At 30.1% G+C, this 20574-nt stretch overlaps 1 protein-coding gene across 2 annotated transcripts in view; it reads left to right on the top strand.

Annotated features, from left to right (window-relative positions):
• LOC100165602 overlaps positions 1-16033 on the top strand; it is a 50152-nt gene extending 34119 nt beyond the window's left edge. For both annotated transcript variants that reach the window (XM_001947396.5, XM_008181708.3), the window contains exons 6-9: positions 331-653; positions 1213-1324; positions 3069-3460; positions 15542-16033. In XM_001947396.5, coding sequence (XP_001947431.2) covers positions 331-653; positions 1213-1324; positions 3069-3460; positions 15542-15869 — 1155 coding nt within the window. In that variant the 3' untranslated portion in view covers positions 15870-16033. The remainder of the gene's footprint in view (positions 1-330; positions 654-1212; positions 1325-3068; positions 3461-15541) is intronic.
• The last annotated feature ends 4541 nt before the right edge of the window (positions 16034-20574 follow it).

The raw sequence follows: 20574 nt of genomic DNA, 5'->3' as shown, positions 1-20574 counted from the left end.
ATATACTATAAATGTCAAATTATAGCCCTGGCACCCTGAAGCAGGATAAATTCAACAGAAATGTATGAAGATTGTATAATTGTATATAAAATATAAATATACTGTAAATCACCCGTGTATTGTTTGAAGGTGCTTATTAAGTCCCCAAATTCTTCTATTTTTGCCACACGATTGTACCGTTATTGCTATTATTTATTATCATTACTTTATAATACTCACGTCATGCAGTTCATCAATATTTAATACAATTTACAATAAACAAGTTAAGTTATAATGGCAAACTTAAAAGTCAATAATAATCGAAGAAAACATGCGCTATAATGTGAATAGGTGTTCCTCGACGATGTCATCGTTCCTCCTCCTGTGCAGTACCGCAGATCGGTGTCGCATGGCCAACAGCAGCAGCAGCAACATCATCATCCATGTTGTTGTGGACCGTCGGCCGCGTGCCACAAATCACTTCCGGATCTCACGGATGTTGCGACAGCCACGGAAACGATTACGGATGTGGCAACGCCAGCAGTGGCGGCTGGCCCGATCCGCCGTTGCCGTCGTTCCGCGTCTTCTGGATCTGTGGTTACCGGAGACGATGATGACGAGGATGGCGATGATGACATATTCGAAACATACTGCAGCGTACCATCTCCGCCAGGGTAAGACTCTACACGCTACACATGTACGACCTACCTATACACAATAATATTTCTGTAGAACATTACTGTCATATCCTCAAGAATTAAATGCATCTGAACTTTTCTGTTTAACTTTTCATGGAATTGTAGCCACATATATCTGACTTATATAGGCCAAAAGTCAATAAGTCAATAAGTTAAGATATATTTATCAAGGCTTAAGTCGCGTCTTATGTGTTATAAATATCGAGGCCCCCGGTCGCTCCAAATTGTAATAATTTGATCCGATTGTGTTCCTATGCACCAGAAGCGTATTTAAGGGAGGGACACACAAGAGGCCCTTGCTGTATTTATTACAATTAATAATTAAACAATGAATATTAGTCTACAATTTCTCCATTTTTATTATTATTTTATTGTCAGATCTATAATATAGGTATATAAGTACAATATAATTTTATAAATATTTAAATAATACATCGAAAGTATACTAATAACTAATAATAAATAACTCACGTTTTAGTATTTTTTTTATAATCATTGTTCATTTCTTACCTACTATAATTTTCTTTTCCCTCAGATTTGGAAACAAGTCCAGACAAGACGAAACGGACGTGGTCGCCAACGTAACCTCTTTCCCGGATTCATTGAGCCTAACCAGTTACAAAACGGATGCCAGATGGCAGCAGTCTGTAAGACATTTTATCCACTACTTTACAACGTATATAATATATATACTATACGTTCACATTTATATTTTTCTAACTATATTTCATTCACATACACGGCCGTAATTATTATCCGACGTCGTACTAGGAATGCTAAGATTATGTCACATTACTGGTTTCGAACGTTTCGATTTTTATTTTTTTTATTATACCATTCAAAATTGTTTTTAAGAAAAAAAACATCATGCATGTTTCGCATCTGCTGCACTGTTTCTTTCTTCGAATTCAGAAGACTTTAAAAAGGATATATACGAAACTGTGTAAGTTTTCATCTATAAAATAAAAATTTTATAGGTACCTAGTATTATATTGTTACGGGTTCATCATTCAAAACCATAATATTGGAAATACTTTAAGACTCGAATCACAGGCCATAGTTTATTTAGCTTAATTATATTAAATTAATTATATATAAAATAATCAATCTGACATTAGTTTAATTATAGAACCACATACATAAATTGGCTTTTAAATCACTAATATACACAGTTTATATAGAAACTATTTCAAAATAGTTTCACATTTTTTATAATATGGACTTTTTTAACAACATGCGACTAGTGCGTTTTAAATTTAATTAGTACTTTTAATAATAGGACATAAACAGAATTAAATATAAATAAATAAATACAATTCTTTGATTTTAATTTATTATTGACTAATGCCTGATATTTAAATTAATTTTTTATCTTGGCATCTATTTTTGTCTTAATACATCACGTAATTTACCGAGGAATAAATTATATACTTACCTGTTGGTTATGAAAATATTCGCAGAGATACAATATATTATATACGAATTGCATATGTAAATATTTAGATACTATATATTTTGTTTGTTTTTACTTGATTATTTTAGGTGGTTTTGGGGTCAAACAAACAAAATAAAATCATTCACTAGAATTTAAATTAAAACGCAAACGTCGAAACAAATTTTAACAATATTTGTTATTTTTTAATAACATATTTTAATATTTACGAAACACCTATCCACTTATTTATTTTTATTCATATTTATTCAAGTAATAATGAATATGTATTTTAACGTAGTTTGTTTTCATATAAAGTAGTATTGAATATTGAAGCTATATTCTACTGTGAAAGCAACTCGATGTACTTTGACATTTGCAGTTAAATATAGTTTTTAAAATAGTACTTATAATTTATATACTACGCGTTGTAATTTAATAATAATAATAATAATCATCACACGGCAATCTGTATAATATATATATAGTTAAACAGTTAACGTACAATATAGGTACATTTAACAGCGCATATCGATATATTATAATGAAAGATGTTTACCTACAATGTATAGAAAATCATAAAACATAATAAAAAAAAGTGGAAAAAAAATCAAAACTTAAATATATGCGATGTGTGACGTTCATTGTTCTAATACGATAGGGTTTTCTCGATATATTATACGTGCATTTTATATAAAAAAATAAAACCTATTAAATATGTTTATAGATCTCACAATATAATATAATATTATATTATATTATATTAAATAATCTGTAATATTACTGTAATAGCGGTCGTGTGCGAGTTGTGGAACGGAAATGAAATAAACTCGTTAAATGTATAAATAATATTATATATTTGCAATAGAAACAAGATGTACCTTATGCATATGCTTACCTATATGATATGTTCGCATATATAGGTAAGAAAAAGTGATAACATATATTTTCTTTGAAAGGCTCACGGAGGGACCGGAAGTTCGATCGAAGAGGAAAATGATAACGAAAGCGGTGGCGTTTCGCCGCGTTCGTCTGCATCGCCCGTCAAGTCTACCGTGTCGCATGGCCGCTGGCGTCCACAGACCGTTGGAGCGGCGGCGACAACTGCGACCGGTGGACACCAACCGACGCCGCCCGCTGTTCCACTACGTCGACATCAACTACCGACGGCGTCCGACGAGTTCCGCGGCCGGCCGATACTGCGCAGCAAATCGGACGTGGGTCACAGGGCACCCAATTTGCTGAGTCTGTTGCCGGTGGCGGTGGCTAAGGCCGACGAACGACACGTATACGATGCCAGTCAGTTGGAGAACTTTTTCGGTCACCTGGGCCTCGATCCCGATGAGTACAAGTGAGCGCAGAAAAATAGCGATTTAATAATAATAATATTATGATGATATAGCACGCGCCGTCGCGTCACCTCACCAGCAACTGCAGATATAACTCGCATTATACCGCAGTGGTGCAGCAAGAGCGATGAACTCTCAGCGGGGTGCTAAAATTATTTTCCATTTATGAATATAATATTATAGCCGTGGGAGTCGGAAAAGCCCTCCGTGATTTTTCATGTAATTTACTAAACCGTTTGAACTCGGTGATTCGTGGTGGGACTGTTGGTTTGAAATTTCTGCAGGGAGCGTGTTATACATATATTATGTCTATATAACAACCTTCCTCACTGTCATCTCAGATTTCCCCTATAGACGTGCTACACTGTAAGTACGTTATAATGTTTACAGATTTAGACTATCGCGGATAATATTATAATATACGATAATATACGTAGTCTCGCCAACATTCTTTTATGCGCGTCGTAATATATACCTACCCCTCGTGATTTTTGTGAAATTAGTTTGTAATTCGTATGTTTGTACTGTAGGTATATATGTTTATTCATATACCAATAACTCAGATAATAATATTAAGTTACGAGTCCTCTGCATATTAAATCGATTACCTTCACAATGAAGAATATATAATTACAGTATACCTATAATTATATAATAATATGATATCAACATGTAAATTTTAATTTTAAAATAATAGGTATCTATACTATCTAATGTATAATGTTATACCTGCAGCCTCCCTATAATAAATAATATCGAAGGTGTTTAAATTTATAGTGCTTTGCAAACTCATGCGTCTTTGTAAAGACCAGCCCCATATAGATACAAAACCGTAAGCCCTGTAACTTATGAATACGCATTTATATACCTATAATAATGACCCGAAATTTATAAATACATATTATGTTAAAAGCGACGATGTTCCAACTTTCAATTACATCGGATTACAAAATCTATATTGTGTAGGTACATCTACATAAGTTACATTACAGGCATGTGTTATGACAGTGTTATTATTACCATGTATAGATGTATACCTTATATATCTTTATATATTACACTTAAAACTTATCGCAACCCCAAAGTTATTAGAGATGCTCCGCGCGTCCACGCTATATATTAGGTTCGATAGTGTATGTATATATTATGCGTTCTAAGGCTATCAGGTCATCTTTAGTAATTCATTGATGAGAAAAAAATGTACATCAGTTATCAATGAAAACATTTTGTGATATTTTGGCGATGATTTTCTTATTTAGGTAACTGTATTTATGAGGCCAGACAAATTAATACAATTTATGAATTAAATTTGTTTTTACTACGATGAACGTATCTACACGCATTTTCGGGTGTATATAAATGTATAAAGATTAAAGAATGTTCTTTTGAAAACCTGGTCGAGATATCATATTTTGAAATGGCGAATGGAGCACCTATATTGTAAGAAATACGAAAAATGGTAGTTACCTATATAATATTATATTGCTTTATTAGGTTAGCACTAATACTGCGTTTTTATACTAATAAAATTAAAACCAAATATAAAATCGGTTACCTATTTATTAGACATTTTATGTGGCCAAATTGAAAATAACAATAAATAACAATGACGACGTTTCGAATGAAAATTATTTTAGCGTGGCCTGGTTGCATGTTGAGTTGTAGTCACCGCTGTTAAAAATGGCTTGACCTCAAATACCTATAATAAACTTTATATATTTTATATTATATAGTTAATATATTCATTATTTAATGTCAAAAGACCAAAGTTATTTTAGTAAAAATAATTTGAATCCCACAATGAGATCTATTTTTCAAATCCATTATGTGGGTCGTTTACTCTATAAATTTACCTTTTATGTACCTACTATAGATCGTTTATAAAATATTAAAAGTTTATATATATTATTTTTTAATGTGGCTATTTTATTATAACGTACAATTATTTTAGTATCGATTTTTAATAGAAATTGAAAAATTAATATCTAATAATATGTTACTAAATATTCAGCTACAATAAAGTATGGAGTTTTCAATGTTAATACCTATAAATTAAGATGCTTTTAGAGATAAAAAGTAATATGCTTTTCTTTTTGGGAAAAAAATAAATATAAATCACTAGCTACATTTTTATGAAACTATATATAACTATTTGTATATAACAATGTAGGTAAATTCTAAATATTATTTACAAAAATCCAAATTCAGAAAAACTATAAATTTTACTTTTATAACTATTATATTGATTTATTATCTGTTAAAATTAACGAAAACCCGCTCTGGCATACAACATTAATTCCAATGGCGTGATCAGGGTGGGAGATTAGTAGGGTTTATATTGTACTATAAATCCCCTTATTTGTGTCTTTGGTATTACCACCAGAATTCATTTAAATGTATTATTAGTTATAACACTCTCCCTCCCACCCATGAAAATTCTTGGACACGCCACTGATTAATTCAATAAATTAAAATATATTATAATAATTATAATATCATATTGATAATTCAAATACCTCAGTAATCTCGTACATAATGTCCAACTACTATAAAAATATTTGCACTAATAACATTACTTAATTTTACTTAACGTGTAAGATTTTTCAATTATTTTCCTTCATTTAGAAACCTGTACAGATTTATACGCTTTTACCGGATCTTGCACAATAATAATTAGTATATACTATACTAGGTTCAATAAAAATCGATGGTTTAATTATAAAATAATTACTTTGTCAATAGCGAGTATAGTGAAAATGTCAATGAAATACAAAATCAAGGATTTCTATGAGTGTGATAATCAGTTAATATTTGCCACTGTTACTAAAAAATCTACAATCGTCATGAATATGAAAATATTGCCAACTCGACTGTTCATAATTTATTCCTTCTACAAAATACAATTAACAAAACCTTGTAAATTTATAATTCTTCCTAACTTTTCTTGTCACATTGATACTAAATGTATATTGTCTATAAATATATATAAAAGTATAATTTACATTCCCGACTACCAAGAGATAAAACATAATAATATACAATAGCGTACGGGAACATACTAAAACGTATGTATAAAGCTTTACACCATTAATCATTTATATTTAATGTAGGTAAATATAATTTAATCTCCCTAGTCCCTATACTATTTCTGTTGTGTCGATAAAACCGTATTGGTATAACATGTATATTTAGGCAGGCCCTGATTCAGAGATATAGTGGCCCTGTCCACTATTAACTTTCGGGGCTATTTTTTACTTAACATTTTGATAAATATGTAATATGAATTAATTAATTTATATTATACATAATTTTATTACAAATTACATAACAAATTACAATCCTTAGTTGATTGCCAGTAATGATAACGAATCAAGCCTTTCTTGAATTAATGACTTAATAGATACGTTTAAGTGCAGAATATGATATATAGGTACTTCAAATAATAGCTAAGATCTTTATAAGACTTAGTGTCGAGAAATGATTTTCTCAAATCTTGAAACTGTATTAATTCACTTATAAAATTATCAGAATCTAAATCATCTAAATATTTACCTACCCACGGGTACTGTAGTATATTTGTTGGACATTTTTCTATTTCTGATTTATCCATATTTTTAAAAAGAAAACCAAATTTTTTTCTAATTCTTCGTAAGAATCGTTTTTTTTTTTTAAATCAGTAAATAATTTTTCACATATTAAGTAGCTACTTAATGAGTGTTGTAATTAAAATTTTCTTCTGTAGATAAAATTACACCTGGATTATTTGTATCATCTAAACATTTACTCCTGGCCCTGGTACGTTGTTTTATTCTTTTTGCTGCATAATCAGGCAACACGTTTAAATTTACCAATTCCTTTTCATAGCATCGCAAATTATTTCTTACATCATTAATAAATGCAATTAATGGACTATACAGTCGATCAATAGTAAATAAATTTGCTGTGGATAATTGAATATCCATGCTAACATTGTTAATTCTTTGAAGAATTTCATGCCAGGTAATGGTAAACGGTATAGTTATTATAATTTAATTATATGATTATTATCACCTCGAATCAATCCATGATTTTAATTGAACAATAATTAATAATAATAACCACAGTTATCTATAACCGTGATAACAACTGTAGGTATAAACAATATACATATCATAATGAGAATAAATAAATACTTTTATATTCTGTTCCACAACAATATTGCTCATATACTAAAAAAGCATTTTTTTTTTTTTGGTACAAAAGTACAAAATTGGAAGGAGAACCTAGGAATTTGGGGGCCCTACAGTCCTTATACACTGCTTGCACATGCGTAAATCAGGGCCTGGCATTAGGTATAATGTATATAATATAATACATTAATACCTACCTGATAGGAATTATATTCAAATATGAGTGTAGTCAGCGTAGTTATAAGCTTATATTAATTTTAAACTTAATTAAATTCTAAATAGGTACAATTTGTTATTTTTTTAATCAGACATTACTAACACATTACTATATGGCTACATTACTAAGAGTTTTTAAACAATTATATTAATGTTATAAGAATTTGTTGTGTGCGAATGTCAATTTTAATCAATGATAACATATTTATTTACACCACTAGTAGACATTAACTCGACTCGAATAGTACATATTGTACATTATTAAGTAAATATATACATACTATGGAGATCTCGAGATTTTTTCTTAATTATTTGTTGCAATTACGAACGAAGCGATGCGCCATGTTAGTATTATACAGTATTCTGTACGAATATGCCCTAGTTATCGTAACAGTCGATGTGCTTTTCATTAGGTTTTTTTTGCGTTTTTACGCGTTTCTCTTATTAAAGGTGTCTTGGACAAACATGATCTGCAAGTTAGTGTAAGCTACTTCTTATTGAACATTACTCGACGTTGTTATTTTCTTTGCGTTCATCATTTATACTATATCGTAAACAAAATTTAACCCGACACGCCTTAATGTATAGTTGCTTATAGCATTAAAACGCACATACAGTCGATTCGCATGCTTTTATTATTATTTGTTTTCTTTTAACGAATTATACATATTATATAAATACATAGGTAATGCAAGACATGAGTATACATTTATTGTATATTTTTCAATGTATAGTGCGTATAGTGTACACTGTGCAATGTACATGTATGTATATGTATATATATTATATGTATATAGTGATTTGTCTTTATAGTTTATATATATAAAGGTGGTATAATGTCTTTTTTAACCACAATGGAGTATTCCATCGTAATGATACAACTCCTTTTGTTTAGATTACGGGACGACGCCTCGTCGCCTTGTATAGTTGTATACACCGTTACAGCTTATAGTAGATGGGCATTATTTCGAGAAAAATCCATTATCATTTGTAATATGGATGGTACCTTACTATAATTTGTATGACGTATACCTATTATTTGTACAATTATTATTCATTTCTATGTATACTTTATAATATTGTTATATTTCTTATTATGTACCTACTGCACCATAATATAATATAATAATATAATATATACCTATATACATATTTATAAATATATTATTTCCAATGATATCTAATATCTATTCTATAATATTTGAATAGCATGAGAAATAAAACCATATTAATACAAATGTATAAACAATAAAAGCAACTATTCTAATTAATATCTCTAAAAAAAATGCATAATACCCTTCACCCATCCCGAATTTGACCATATCTTACTTTCTTCTCGTTTCTTTAAATTTTCATACAATGACTCCTCCTTTTTGCACTCTCAATAATAACCCCACGAACTGATATCCTCAATCTTCTTTACAACTGACCAAAATCGTCACCACAGCCAACCTAGGTAGCTGTTTTCCCTTTTTATCTCTTCAAACATCCACTATAAAGTTCAACAATTTTTCTCCTCCCAGCAACAAAACATTTTTCTCCTTATTACTTATTTATTCCTTCTGCAATCATTATTTTTCTAATAAATGTAATTTCTACCCCACCTATTTATAGTGACTAATTGGTATAGTAATCACTAATATTAAAAAGTCTAAATAACGATACTATAATAAATAATAATTACAATAATAAAAAAATCTAACTATAATTATAAATTTCACTGCGAAACGTTGAATGGCATTGTACTATTGTAGTATAGTATATTCTCTTATTATTTTCATATTGTTGTACAATGTACCTAGCATACAACTATATATGCATGCAAATTTAGGCTGTATATATATAGCGTAATGCTCGAATATCCGAATATATTATAATATTTACATTATATGCGTAGATGACACATTATACTTTATCGGTTGTGTTTAACTTAATCATACCCTTTTATCGTTCTTCGTATCGGCCTTAAAGTGCATCTATACGTTTAATACGTACATAATATTATTTATTATAGAATAATCAAGAAATCAATAGGTACTCGTGTATAATATATGTAAAAAAAACGATTAATCTAGAAACGTTTAACAGTCATAAATGAGTGTATATAGCCGGATAGCCGTATAATATGATATGTTTATGCGAAGTGTATACAACTACAGCGCAGTAAAATTAAATACATTTAATACGATACGATTATGTAACAAGAAACCCTCATAAAACTCATTTTATTATAATATATACAATTTTTTTTCGTTGCTTGGTGTGGTGCGGTCCGTACACTCAACTTCATAAATGCTCTGTATCGGCCGGTGTTGATAGCTCCCGGATGGGTGACCACCCGTGATTTTTAGCTACGAATCCTTGCCACGCATACAAACGTGTTTCAACCAACCGTTCCAAACCTTTCTTCCCCCTACAAACAAAAAAACAGCTAATGACCAAAGTTGCTGGGCTTAAGTTTAATAAAAAAATAAATACATTTTCAGTAAATCGTTATAAAGGTTTATAATTTACAATCAGGCATTAGGAAAATTTAAAGATCAAAATAAAAGACCATAACTTTTCAAATAGTTTTTAATTCTTATTAAACATAAAGTTTAACATAAACTATTAATTGAAATAATAATGAATTTTCGAAGTTTCTTCAAACGGTTCTAACCTAGTTATAATGTAGTCTTAGTACCTAGGTATTAGGACATTAGGTGACTATACAACTTAATAAGCGTTCAGTTTAACTTGCATACCTACCTTTGTGTGAATGATGAATAATTTGCTTAAAAGGTAGAATTTAAACGTTTAGACGTAGAGTTATTTACCAGGAGATCAGATGATGGGGTATGTTGGGGAGTTATAAAAGTAGTTAGTGTCAAAGAAAAGAACCACTATAAATATAGGTGATTTATGCAATTATAATATTTGAATTTATACTATAAAAATGAATACAAATTGTTAATAAAATACATAAATTGAATTATTACCCAATGGAGTGCAACTAATTTAATTTTGTTTTCAATGATTTTATTTGAATCATACATTTATACAATTTCTTTTTTGAATTACTTTCAAAAAAAGCATAAGCATTAAAACGTATTCTTTATGTTTTTATTGTTTCTAAAAAATATAATTAATTATGTATTATACCAATGGGCAATTTAATGTAAATACATCTTTATATCCTTTTTCTGTCATGACCGTGCACAGTTCCTTAAATTCTTGTTAAAATATTTTACTTTTATAATTTATTTAGCCGAGTTAAAACCTTATATTTTATAGTACCATTATATTCTTGTTTATTTATTTCTTATTCCACGTTCCGAGTGCTTTGGATAATTTATCAAACAAATATATACCTTTATTTTATTTTGATTTATTCAGGATTCACTCTTATTTGTGATTTGTAATTTAATATAAAAAGAGTGAAATATTTTCAATAAAAGTCAATCTTCAATATTGCTATATTAATACTACAGTATAATACGTAGCAACTAAACGAAAACGAATTATATTAATTGGATTAAACAACTCATAAAAGTATCCAATTAATATGATCAATAATCAAATAAAGATAAATTCAAACTAGTCCGGTAAAACAAAATTTAATATAATTTAAAATTATGTATTTTTTAATTTCTCATACTTTTATAATATATACTACGAATATAATAAAAAGGCAAGAGGGTGTCCCAGGTTGTTTGGACGTATTTCAATATAGGTAAAAGCATATACTTATAGGTATACTTACTTACTAAGTAAATTATAAAATCAATGAAAATGCTTACACAATCTATCCGTAATATTCCGTATAATATGCCTAATTATATTTAGTATAAATTCCATTTTCTTTTTAAAATTTTTTTGTGAGTAATAATTTTTTAATACGTGCGATACATCGTGGAAGTATGGCGCTTGTCTAGCTCTAATGATAATAATACATAATATAGTTAATATACGTTTTGTAATTTGCTAGGTATTACACTGCTTAAACTTTACATGGCCTAGCGCGTTCAAAGCTTAAAGGTTTGTCGTCTCGACTTGTCAAACATTTGTAATGCATACTATGATTTAATTTGTTTCTCCCGTACATTTAGGCCACCTGCATTACGCATTGCGTGACCACTCCAGCTATAGATTGTCTGAAAATCCCTTCTATATAATAATAATATGTACGTAGGTATAGGTATACTTATGTATTAATATTTAAAATATGTAAACCACGCGAATTTGCAACAGTCGGAAATTGCTTACCCGTTATACATTCGCTTTCAAATGCCCTACGGAGTTAGATCGATGTTTATTGTTTATTGTTATTTATTCACGTCACGAATACTATTACGTAAATAGACGATTTTGTTGGTGTAGATCGTGAATTTCTGATGGCTGATGCGCTTTCGAAGTACCATGGGCCGTGATGTATTATGTGTTCGACAATAATGCGTTAGGTCGTCATCGTAATTGCAGCAATAATAATCATAGTAGGTACCTAATATTATAATATTGAATTCAAATCGCGGGCTCACGCATAATCGTGCGCGCATACGAAGATCGAACCTGTATAGTTGGTTCAAAAAGCGTTGGGTGAAAAAGAGCAATGAATATTTAACTCTGAAAAATTTGGTCTTTAACGAGTAATGAGTAATGACTACTGACAGCAGGGCTGCATTTAGGGGGTGGAGGCAGTGGCAACAACTGCCCCGGGCGCCAACATTTTGTGGTCGAAAATTGGTTCACTTGTGAATTATTAAAACTTTTAAAATTGAAATTATTTGAGTAATGTATTATAATATATTATACTGTTTGAAATTCAAAAAACTAATGTATTAAATATATAAACGATCAAAAATTATTTGTATACTTACCCTATTTTTCCCCAAATTTGTTGTGATACAATTATTGACATTTGAAAAATGCTCTTAACTTTACCCAATAAAGTTTAAAATATGCACTTAATATTCTTAAATATATATAAACATGTACACATTAAACTTGATTGAATATAATAGATAACATTTGTAATAATTAATAAAATAAAAATAGGTACCTAACTTCATCAACAATTTAACAATTAAGATTCTAAGCAATAATTTTTTTTATTAAACTAATTTTTAATAAATTATATATAATATATTTAAAAACGATAATATTAATTTACGTAGTTTATTATATAGTTTTATTACATTTGTTCTTATTCTGTTCATAATAATATATTAATGATTAATATGGCCCATGAATAGTACCCAAGTATGTAAAAAAAATAACTCATAGGTAAGATAAGTTAAAAGCAGGGCTCGAGTTGCATATGCTCAATTTCTTCTTCGGGAAGGAGGATAGGGGCTCTTATTAAACAATATTTTTAAAAAACACACATTATTATAAAACCAATAGATTCTTTTCTTTGCACAAAATCTAAAAAATTCGTGAGCATCCATCTCCCATATTCCCTGTGGTAAGCCATGGTTGGGGGCTCCATTTTTTTTACACTGGGGCGCAAAATGTATAAATGCGACACTTATTGACTTATGGACTATATTATAATTTCTAAACTATAGTAAGGTGCGTTAATTACCATCGGCACACTTATTAAAAAAATAAGGATACTCTATTGGCGCGTAAGATGGACAATCTTCTATATTATGTTCTTTATAGTTTGTTCTGTGAGCATCTATTCCGAGAAAATTGTATTTCTTATAAGAAATAATTCACCGTTTCTAATTGCAGTTATAATTTGATTTACATTAATTGGTATTGCCGTGACGATAATTATTATTGTTTAACTTTAATACATAAAAAATACAACGGGCTTAAACACACTGGGTCGTCTTTTTTTTTGTCGCTGACGTTTAAAAATGAGTTAATAGGCGTGCGCAAGATTGTATCATTGTATGTCTAGTTCTGCACACATTTTTAGCGGGACCGATAGAACAATAAACAGTCTACTTATTACCGGGGCCGTAGCCAGACAATATTGTTAGGGGGGGGGGGGGGTCGGGGGCATTGTTGCCATGTAGTTATAAATGAAAAGTGGAACTCCATACTATAAGGTACCCAGGTGGGGAAGTTGTTTGATTTAAGGAGTAATTTTCCCATTTAACCCCCCCCCCCCTCTCTTGGATACGACAATGTTTATTACTTTATTAGTTACACTTGTTATAAGTATTATAACACTCGTTGTGGCATAGGTAAATATAATGTAGGTACTAGGTACTCATAATATCAATATTTTGAATATATAATTGAGTAGAATTCGTTTTGTATTAATATTTAACACTATGTCACTATATTAGTTGTAGGTTATAAATCAATTATGTGCGTCCTGATTAATGGGGGCTAATGGCTATGTCGCTATGTATACGTCATACCTATCATACGTATGGATACATTTGTCGGTATGAATTTGTATTAAACCCAGACATATCTTAGATTTCCTGCATTGAGAAATACCTGCTTTGATTAATAATTGTATTATTCTTCATCTGATCAACATTAAACATTCATATTTTAAATTGAATTTAAAATTATTCATACTATTTAAGCTTTAAATAAATATCCATTGGACCATTAAATTCAAAATCATTCGTCAGGTACTCAGGTGTAGTGAAATAGTGCTTTTTATGTATAATATATTGCAAGGGCGCACGGATGATATAATCGATCAGAAATGAATTATAGGTAGGTATTCTCTCGAGTCTCAACACTACATATTATGTAGTCTGTAAGTATCTTTATATTTTAGTATATGGATAATTTATACGTAAATTGTTATTAAAATTATATTTTATACCATGACGATACCTACGCAATATAATATAATAATTATATGCGCCAAACGTGCTTGATTATACCATCAGTTTGGAACTGTTCCCAAATTCGTGATCGAGTACGCACAGCCCGCGTGCCTTTCATTTTTTCAATTATTCAGTTATAAAGTGAACTCGAATTATATTTATTTTTAGTTGTTATTGTGAATATTCTAAAGAAATCTTTTGATCTAATTTTTGTTTTAAGATGAATTTGTCATTCTGCCCTTATTGACAGACTGTGCCATTTTTCTGCAAAAATCTAATCGTTGTGTGCAGTGTAGTAATGTACAACACATTCATTACAGTGATTCTCTAGACACTTAATGTATAGCAGAGTGTAACCCACTTACTCGCTTTTTTTAATTTAAATATAAAGAAATTAGAAGAATACTAAAATTAAAATTTGTATTGCCTTTTGTTAATAAATTAGTCTAGTGTAAATATAATATATACCTAGTTTAAGATAGTATTCCACAAGTATTCCACACCGTTTACGTCATTGATTATTCTATTTTTAAAGTGCTCTAGTTATTATTCAGCGTATTAGTAAATAAAAAGAATTATATGGTAGTATAATTAAGACATAGTTTGTGCCCTGTGCCTTGATTTAATTTTGGGAAGTAGAAACCACTAATTTAAGGATTATCCTGTGGAAATACAAACTACACAAAGTACAGCCTAATATTTGTGTAACGAGTACTAACATGTTTTGCTGTGAATTGTTAAACAGATGATTTTTGAAAATGTTTATGTATATTGTATAATATCTAAATCAGAATTCGAATAAATAAATAAATAGTTAAAGAAAGAATATAGCGTGAGCACTAAGCATGGTTGGCGAATCCCCTTGTATATTAAAATAGGTATGTAATATCGTGTGTGCGTTATTTTCTTTCAACAGGTGGATCATAAAAACCGAATCGGAGACGGGCTCACAGGTATGTTTCGGCGGTTCAGACAGTTCGGTGGGTTCGGTGAGCGGCGGCAGCAATAACAACATCACAAATTGCTTTATGGATAGTCATTGGGCGGGTGGCGGTGTTCGGGGGGACGGCGACGGTTGTGAGGGAGGAACTGGAAGACCGGTCGGGAAGTCCGGCGGCGGATCGTCCTCGTCCGAATTGCCGTCCATCGTCGAGCGAAACGCCAGGATCATCAAATGGCTGTGGAACTGCCGGAAGGCGAACTTGCAGCAGACGCTATTACCGCCGACGCCAACCTCTACTTAGAACAGCAGCGAAAAATTAAACACGAAAACCCATCAGCACCCACCGAGCGATCGGCGCACGGTTTCGATTCTGTCATAACTTACTACTTATATACCTAGTATAATAGGTTACCTATATAACCTCTATTTATATTCACGACTCCACGAAGTCGTAGTGAGACCGCGGTTTTCATAATATAATATTTCATAACACTATGTACCTAATTTAAATTTTACAATAATATTATATTATACCTACGTGATATTAGTAAAAAAAATTACTCTTACGGATTAACCGAGTACTTCCGTCTCATAACTTATTGACAATATATTATTATATTATATTAAAAAATATTAAACTATATAAATAAATTTTGAATTAAATATTATATATTTTATTAATTTATTTTAGATATTTCGAATTTAAGTAAAATTTTCAAAACATATTTACATATTTATATATATATTATATTATAATATTATCATAGGTTTTAATTATTACTGTTATTATTATTTATTATTGCTTAGTTTTTGGCCGTCATCAATATTATAATGTATAGTTATTAATTTGTAAACGTTTGTACGGCCTAATTATATAAATTGAATTACTATTTAGAATTAGAACCAAAATATTCTAGTCCAACAAGTTGAATTTTACTATATGTTATCATGTTATTATTGTGTATGTTGGATATTACTGTGTTTTCATTTTTTTTTTAAATAATTTTTATTATTTTATTGTTGTACGTATGTCGTATGTACATATACTATTTTAGATAGGTACGCAATACATGACAGATAATAATCAGTGCTTGAATCGGAAATAAAATTAGGAAGGGCCGGATGCAAAAGTAAAGAAAAAATTGTGGGTGTTTGAAGATATTTTAAACGTCTTATCAATTTGAATATTAGTTAAAAGGGGTACGATAAAATATTTTTATTAAGAAAGAGGAACAACGTTCCCCTTTTCCCGCTACTCATCCAATTCAAGTACTGAATATAATTATTATTGTACGACTTTTCCGTTAAAAAAAAATTATAATACGACTTGTGTAGTGTATTTTCCTTCATGTAAGCTATTTGATTCTTGTTAAAAATGTATGCATGTATATTGTATACTTATTATTCTGTATAATAAATGTATGATAGCTGCTGATTACTTAATTGGATGATATATAATTTTTTACGCTGTTAACTGCTATAGGTAGCTTTCCGCGGTCGATTCAAATCAACGTATGCGAATTTAATTCTTCGATACAATTATTAAATGTGCGCCTGTGCCCCTACATTTTATTTCAGACTTTGTTCTGGTCTTTAGTTGGTTGGTGGGGAGGGGGGGATATGCGTTTTTTATACACAGGTTTGATTTATTTATTTAAACGCTCAAGTCCGCAATAATCCACATCGTGTGTAGGTACATACAATGGCATAGCCAGGATTATGAAATGGGGGGTGTCTTAAGACCAAGTTTTTACAGTTTTCGGATATAAATAAATGTAGGGTTCAGGACTTGACTTGTTGCACTAAAAATTATCGAAATATGCAGTCAAAATTCTCAAAATATGCTTAAATATATGTACTAAGTAGCAACATTTTAAAAATCATAAAACATATTGCAATTTTGGTAATAAAAAACTAAAAAATAAGTAGGTACATAAGCCTGATAAACCTATGCGAACACGTACCTATATCTACTGATGTTCATTTCTTCGTACAATCTACAATCTAGATATCAATTATAGTTTAAACACAGTTTTGTCACAAAGAGACTTATGAAATCTTACATATGCGAACATAGAGCCAACTGTAGCCAAGCTCTACCAACAACTTTAACAGCCCTCCACCCTCCCAAACATTTACTTAATTTTTTAAGCTTATTAAATTTTATAATAGTATGGTATTAGGCTTCGGCCCCCCAAATCTCAAAATTATCGCCTATTGTACCTAACCAAACATAATATTTTTTAATATATTTTTCAATGTTATCCAAATATAATTTATCCCGACAATTGTATGTACATTTAAGTTAAAAAATACACTAATATGCAAATTCAAACTTTGTATTTAATTTCACCATTTCATAAGACAAATTTATAACTTGCAAGCGGTGCCGAACCCTATAAACAATATATTTATTAGGAGGGAAAATATCAATGATTGGGGGGTGGGGGGGTGGAGGTTAAACACCCAAACCCCCCCTGGCTACGCCACTGCGTATATAATATTATATTGGAATAGTCCGCTGCCACTCGTAAACTGCTGCAGCAACCATGGTAGTTATATAATAAAAATATCTATACTTTATGTTGATATATTTTATTTTATTCAATAATATAAGTACCTACTTCTTTAAGAGGATGCCGAATGACCCGTAATTTATTGCATGGAACGAACTTTTGGAAACAGTACTCAGAGTAGTTCTACCAAATGTTCACAACACACAATATTATATAATATGTTGTAGCGTTTATTTATATATATATTTTCCGATAACTCGACAATCCAAATCATTCTTTGTAAAATTATTTATTTAAAAAAAGTTTATTACGCAACAACCATTGTTGGTACTGACATTGGACCACTTTTAAAATACTTAGAATTAGTTTTTAAATATATTTAAGATAAAAATATATTTCAATGCCAGTTCTAAGTACTTTAAAAGTGGTCTCGTGTTAATATACTATTTTGGTTGTAACGCATAATAATATAGCAGAAAAACGGTTTCGCAAAAAAATTAGCCATTGAGCAGTCATAACTCATAGTTAAGAAACACAATTTAAATACTCAAAAGGCCAAACCTACCCCCATGGCTACGCCGATGTCAAATACTAAAACGTAAAATTTTTGGTTATTATAACTATTAGGTAGGTACCTAATATGTTCAAATATATATCGTATATAGGCACAGGGTGTAACGGGACTATTTGGCAATATAGCAACGTTTGTAATGGCAATTTGTTAAATAGTCCTTTTACACCTTATATACATAAAAAATATATGTCACAAAAAATAGCCACCCATTGCGGAAGTACCCATAATATTAGGATCCTGCAGTTTTTGAATAATTAAAAAAGGAATGTGCTGAGCGGTTAAATTATAGAAAAATTTGAAGACGCAGGTACGCCGATGTCGTTCAGGTAATCAGGTATATATGGTTTGTGAATTCTTGGTAATGAAAATCGCTTTAAGCAACGTATTAGGTACCTATATATTTGCTATAATATTATTGATTTTCATATTAATGAATGAACGAGTTTTTAATAAACACGCAGAACGTCATACATTACGAAATTCGTTTTTATAATCATAAAATTATGATCAGGCGATTTCGAAGATAAAATAATGATACCTAACCTATGTTTTACTTTTACGTAAATTATATTAAGATACTATGTAAATCAACAACTAGGTGTCATGCCGTCATATAAGGATGTGACATAGGTTGATAGCTTGTGCCAGGGTAGCTACCAGCTGGGTCGTAGTGAATTATACGACACTATAATATACTGCATCGTATGATTACGCCACCGCCAATTAGCATATTAATAAATTAAGTACCGTGTTCAACCAGAAAATTCTACAGCGCTCTCATTAGAACGACATTATATTTTATGTGCTTTATATATAGAGAAAAAATTTGGTTTGTAAATAATTGTGAAAACTGAACAGCGCACTGCTGCTGTAAACTAGCTGTGTGTAAAAATTAATGAAAAAAGTTCTTGAATAGGTACCTACGAGACGTAGTCGTTGGCGAACGACGGTTGACAACTTCATTGTTTTGTACTCATGTGAGCGAGGAAGCAGTAAATGCATATACAATATTAATCATCGAAACGGAGTAGTTTATATGTCGTTTATGGTTTGGCGCACACAACATGAGATAGGTAATTAGCTCGATATTGTCGTCATATTATAATACGACATGATGAAGAAAATGTGTTTCGTGAAGTTTAAAAGAATATATTTTACTCGTCTGGGTTGAGTACCTATGTTATAATATTATGTTTAATGAATTAAATTTATGCCCTAAGACTGTGGTGATATGTGGTTTTCCGAGTTAAACGACGAATGCTGCAACATTTTCAAGTAATATAATTTATATAAATAAATATTATACCATATAATATGTATGGGGCACCACCACAATGGCACATGGACCTATACCTTTTTCGTTAGAAAAACTTATACGTTCATCATAATATTATACAACATAATAATATTATAGTTGTTATACTTTATAATATTATAATGAGTACCAATAGAATTGCGTATTATATTATTTTTTACTTTATACTAGTATATTTTAACGTATACATTATAATACCTACATAATATTATTCCATTTTGTCATGTTGTTTGTGTTATAATAAACAATTGTCTATTATATAGTACTATTATAAATTATATTGCTACTAATATTACTTATGTTTGTACTACAGGTTGTACATGATAATTAATAACTTAGGTACTTGAAAGTTGATACATAGTTATGTACATCATACCTACGTGGACGATTTCGTAATTAATCCCAAGATGACGATGTTCCCGCCTATAATACATTATATTATTGTATAGTATTATTATACATATATTATTATAAGCGCCGTCGTTGTTTGCGTCAGTATATAGGACATGAAGTATTTTAAATGATAATATTATGTCGTTGTACGATGCGTGTTTTTTTAACGATTCCAAATCGATAAAGCAGAATTAATTTTTAGTTATTT

This window comes from Acyrthosiphon pisum, chromosome A1 (genome assembly GCF_005508785.2).
Source record: "Acyrthosiphon pisum isolate AL4f chromosome A1, pea_aphid_22Mar2018_4r6ur, whole genome shotgun sequence".
Taxonomy (NCBI): Eukaryota; Metazoa; Arthropoda; class Insecta; order Hemiptera; family Aphididae; genus Acyrthosiphon; species Acyrthosiphon pisum.
This window is presented reverse-complemented; position numbering and strand designations above follow the sequence as displayed.